At 48.7% G+C, this 5,426-nt stretch overlaps 1 protein-coding gene across 1 annotated transcript in view; it reads right to left on the reverse strand.

The window, feature by feature from the left end:
- Positions 1 to 1,890: 1,890 nt before the first annotated feature.
- The window catches only part of WDR66 (WD repeat domain 66), an 80,885-nt gene continuing 77,349 nt past the window's right edge, over positions 1,891 to 5,426 (reverse strand). Inside the window, exons 19-20 of the mRNA XM_011948591.1 lie at positions 4,197 to 4,298; positions 1,891 to 2,165 (exon numbers count right to left, since the gene is read on the reverse strand). Coding sequence (XP_011803981.1) covers positions 2,053 to 2,165; positions 4,197 to 4,298 — 215 coding nt within the window. The 3' untranslated portion in view covers positions 1,891 to 2,052. The remainder of the gene's footprint in view (positions 2,166 to 4,196; positions 4,299 to 5,426) is intronic.

Consider the following 5,426-nt stretch of genomic DNA (forward strand, 5'->3'; position numbering starts at 1 on the left):
AGGAAAAGAAAAAAAATAGCCTGGTGTGGTGGCTGGTGGCACATGCCCGTAATCCCAACTACTCGGGAGGTTGAGGCACAAGAATCACTTGAGCCCAGGAGGCGGAGGTTGCAGCGCCAAGATCGCACCACCGCACTCCAGCCTGGGTGACAGAGTAAGACTCCATCTCAAAAACAAAACACCAAAAAACCCACAAACACCTGCAGAAAGAGGTCCCCAGGTAAGAAGGGTCCCCCGCGGGGTGTGGGGTGGGAATGCCATTCATGCCAATCCTGCTGTCCATGGTGATCTTGGTCTCCTCAGTGAACACAACCATAACCACGATCCATAACCAGGACCTCCACCTCCCCGCTCTCTGACTCCAAAGGAGATGCTGAGGCCGGATGGACAGAAAGAGAGCATCTGCCTGCGCTAGGCAGTGTCCCAGTTTAATGAACCCGCCATAGTGGGTCCAACTAACCACAGGTCAGTTCTGCTCAAGACAATTCCAATACATGCCATCAATCAGAACCAAATCAGAGGGCACCAGATTCAATGAAAGAAGCCCCTGGTTGGTGTGAGACTGCATCCAATTCTGAGTTATTTTTTGAAGAGAACAAGTCATTTCAGAGTTTCTTGTTCCCTCAAATATCCCCAGGAACTTTTTAACTGGCTTGATACTAGATCTCCTAAGCCCTCAGCAGCTGCAAAATTGATTCATAAAGCTTGTTTTTCTTTTCATGTTTTTTAAAAAGAACAAAATGTAAATTAGGTTGCAAAGCCCTGGTGACATGATCTGACAAGCTGGCGCCGGCAGAACCTTGGCCCGTGCTGTCTGCCCCAAGGTCACAGTGACACAGCCTGGTTTGGGGTAGACAGTTCCCTTCCACGTTCCAGAGCGTTGCAAAGACTCTCACCGTGCCAGATTTCCAGCTGGACCCCATGTAGTGGAGGGGCTTCGTGCTTGAGTAAGGATGTGGTTGTTATTCTGTTTCTCTGCCACAGAATGTTCCTTCAGAGAAAGGCACTTTAAGTGGATCAGAAATGTTATCTCAGATGCTAGTTTCTCTGGGGAAGAAGCTGGTCTGGGGGGTGTATTGGACAGAGTGTGTTGGAGAATGACATCTGGCACCTTTGCCTGAATGAGGCCTCAGAATGGATGACAAAACTCTGAAGTCAGACTAACTCTCACTGTTCACACTACAATGCTATGCTATTTTCAAGGCCAAAATACTGCTATAAACTTAGTAACGTCCCCTAAATGTCCCAGAACTGGGGAACCGGCCCCTATTTTTGCCTACTATATGTTTTGCGGCCCAGCGGAGTGTGAGGCAGCCAAGCCACCGCGCTGGTGAGTGTGGGTGCGAGGGAGGCCCCGGCCTCTGCTGGGCGGGGCTGCTCTGTGGTTTCGGGCCCAGGTGCAGTGTGAACGGGTTCGGGGGGGCTCAGAGGGGCTTCTGCATTCTCCTGGCAGCTGTCACCAGGGTTAAGCATGGTCAGTGATGCTCTTTGTAACGGCCACACACCACCACTTGGGTGTTTTGCTGATAAGAAGCCACAATCTGGGACACTCAGAAGCCTGGTGCACCCGGCACCCCAACCCCAGCCCCACAACAGGCAGAGGTGATCCACACTGGGCCACACTGGGCGGAGGGTCCAGGCGGCCCTGCAGGGAAAGGGGATGAGGCCATGGACCATCATTTCCCTGGACCATACATGTCTCGAGGAAGGCCTGCTGCTGGCTGAGGACCTCTCTGCTCCCCAAGACCACGCCCCCTCTGTATCTCGTGCAAACCCCATCCAGGCAGCATCGCCAGAGACCCAGAGATCCAGCCACCATGTACATCCAGCTGCCAGGGTTTTTCTCGCCTCCGCCTACTTTTCTATTTCAGAAACAGTGGAATGTCCAACTTTGTGAATTCCATTGCTCACCAGAAATTTGCTTTAATGTCTAAATGTTCTAAAGATGATGGGGGGAGGGAAATGCATAAAAAGCAGTGCCTCATGGAAAACACACGCACGTGTGTGCACACACACCCAAAGTCCTTTGTGATTTAAACATTCCTGGTAACTTCACTGACCATCCTGGCCAGAATACTCTGAAATGGTTAAGCCAAGAATTTCAGTCGCGAATATTTCTGCAGTGATTTCGTCTGGAAGTTCTTCTTCAAGGCAAATTTCTGAGCCTAGCCAAAACAAGAACAGAACACCAAATGCCTTCACGATGATTATGTTTCTTTCTTTTTTTGGGTGGGGGGAGGGTTTGAGACAGGGCCTTGCTGTGTTGCCCAGGCTGGAGAGCAGTGACACAATCACAGCTCACTGCAGCCTTGAACTCCTAGGCTCAAGCGATCCTCCCACCTCAGCCTCCCGAGTAGCTGGGACCACAGGCACATGCCACCATGCCCAGCTCATTTAAAAAAATTTTACCTAGAGACGGGGTCTCACTTTGTTGCCCAGGCTGGTCTCAAACTGCTGGCTTCAAGTGATCCTCCCACCTCAGACTCCCAAAGCGCTGGGATTATAGCAACCGCACCCGGCCTCAATGATTATGTTTCTAACTCAGAAGGATTTTCCAAAAACACAAGGAAATGCTACTAAACAAAAACAAGAGGGGCTTTGTGCTGTGATTTGGCTTTGATTCCTTGAAAAACTCTGGGTGGAAATTGCTTAAAAATCTCTTCTTTACAGAACAGAACACTGTTAACCAAATCTCTGCAAACCTTACTGGAAAGCCTTAAGCACATGGTATGATTGATTAAACACAGCAGAAATATGTAACAATCGGGAAAGGTACATTCTGAGATCCAAAGTACATAAAGGAATGGGGTAGGGAGAGCTTGCAGGTTGGGAATGACCTGTTAGCTACTAGATTCTGGAATTATCTGAGTTCAGGGACTTTAATTTGACGTGGGGAATGGACAATAAGAGGAGAGGGAAAAGGGGAATGGGTGAGGGGTCTTTGTACCCTCCTCAGTCTTGGTAATGGTGGTGGGCTCTGACCACCCCCGGGCTTGTCAGCAGAGTTGCTCCTGCACCAGTGAGCCTAGAAGAGCCATTTAGGTTGGTTCCTCCTGAGCTGAAGGTCACAGCCCTAACTTCAGGTCCAGTGCACGAAAAGAAGGTGAAAAATACTTAGGCTAGAGCAGGAAGGGACATGAGGATGATCTTTAAAAACTTGAAAGTTTTGGCAGCTTGCAGCTAGGCTGGTGCTGCCCAAGTTCATGCTCTCTCCTTCTCCAAATCTTTCTCTCTCTCTCTCTCTCTTTTTTAATTGAGACAGGCTGTCACTCTGTTGCCCAGGCTGGAGTACAGTGGCACGATCCTAACTCACTGCAGCCGTGAACACCTGGGCCTGTCATCCTCCCACTTAAGCTTCCTGAGTAGCTGGGACAAAAAGCACACACCACTATGGCCAGCTAATTGTTTTGTTTTGCTTTAATTAATTAATTTATTTATTTAGAGACAGAGTTTTGCTCCTGTCACCCAGGCTAGAGTGCAGTGGTGTGGTCTCGGCTCACTGCAACTTCTACCTCCTGGATTCAAGCGATTCTCCTGCCTCAGCCTCCCAAGTAGCTGGGATTACAGGTGTGTGCCACCACACCTGGCTAATTTTTGTATTTTTAAAAGAGACGGGGTTTCCCCATGTTTGTCAGGCTGGTCTCGAACTCCTGACCTCGTGATCCACCCACCTTGGCCTCCCAAAGTGCTGGGATTACAGGCGTGAGTCACCACACCCAGCCTGTTTTATTTTTTATAGACATGGGATCTCGCTATGTTGCCCAGGCCAGTCTCAAATTCTGGACCTCAAGCAATTCTCCTGCCTTGGCCTCCCAAAGTGCTGGGATAACAGGCATGAGCCATGGTGCCTGGCCCCCAAGTCTCTCTTGACATACCTCTTCTTCTGAAACAGCTGTCAAACTGGATCCTCTACTGGCGGCCAATATTCACCCACCCAAGCTGGCAAGATGACAGGTCAGTGGAACAAAGGGAAAATAAGCCCAGAAGAAACAAAAGGACGGACAGAGTGCGGGAACAAAAGCCACCACTCACTGTTCTTTTCATAACTTATTCATGTGGGATTCCCAACAGACTTACTTTGTCATGTGCAGTCTTAGGGAGAGTGGCTTGCACCAATCAGGAGAAATAAATGTACTTAAGTCTACAACAAATTAGTGAGCCACAGCTACATGCCCAGACAAAGCCAGCCAGGGTACCTTTGACAGAGGAGGTTGCAGGCTCAGATTTCCATCCCTCGGGATTCAGGCCAAACAGCGAAGCAAAGCAATCCAACATCTCCTCCTCCGTCATGTGTTCACCTGTGTGTCAAAGAGTAAGAAGGTGGTTGTTTAGCTCTTGAGGCCAAGCATACTGTCAGGGCTTAGTGTGATTATTCAGAGGTCTTAGAGAGAATTATCCCACTATTTTTTTTTCTTTTACTCAATCGAAAAAAAAAAGTTTAGGCTGGGTATGGTGGCTGATGCCTGTAATCCCAGCACTTGCAGAGGCCAAGGTGGGCGGATCACTTGAGGTCAGGAGTTTGAGACCAACCTGGCCAACATGGTGAAACCCCATCTCTACTAAAAATACAAAAATTAGCCGGGTGTGGTGGTGCATGCCTGTAATCCCAGCTACTCGGGAGGCTAAGACAGGAGAATTGCTTGAACCTTGGAGGTAGAGGTCACAGTGAGCTGAGATCGCACCACTGCAGTTCAGCCTGAGCGACAAAGCAAGACTCCGTCTCAAAAAAAAAAAAAAAAAAAAAAAACCAACAAAAACTTTTCTGGTGGAGATGAAGTCTTGTTACATTGGGCCAGGCTGGTCTAGAACTCCTGGGCTCAAGTGATCTTCCCGCCTCAGCCTCTGAAACTGCTGGGATTACAGGTGTGAGCCACTGCGCCTAGCCCCTTTTCTTTAGACACAAAAATGATCTAGAGTCCCATGATACTGTCACATATGCTTCCTAATGGTGTTAAACAGGGTCCTCCAGGCAGGGAACATACGTGGGGCGGGCACAGAGAAACAGGGCAGCATGCTGCGGGGACCAGGCTCTGCTTCATTTCAAATTCCCTCTTCTCAGAACCACCCACTTGGACTAAGATGAAACTGTCATCCCGAGAGTTTACTTGACATCCTCATGTACAATAATGATAAACATAGTAGGTAAAAATTAAAAAGTTTACTTTGGTGTGGTTGCATTTCACAAATGCAATCCAAAAATTTTTTCTTTCTTTCTTTTTTTTTTTTTTTTTGACAGTCTCCCTCTGTCACCCAGGCTGAACTGCAGTGGCACAATCTTGGCTCACTGCAACCTCCACCTCCCGGGTTCAAGCAATTCTCCTGCCTCAGCCTCCCAAATAGCTGGAATTACAGGCACATGCCACCATACCCAGCTAATTTTTGTATTTTTAGTAGAGACGGGGTTTCACACATTGGCCAGACTGGTC

This window comes from Colobus angolensis, unplaced genomic scaffold (assembly GCF_000951035.1).
Source record: "Colobus angolensis palliatus isolate OR3802 unplaced genomic scaffold, Cang.pa_1.0 Scaffold28, whole genome shotgun sequence".
NCBI classification, from domain to species: domain Eukaryota; kingdom Metazoa; phylum Chordata; class Mammalia; order Primates; family Cercopithecidae; genus Colobus; species Colobus angolensis.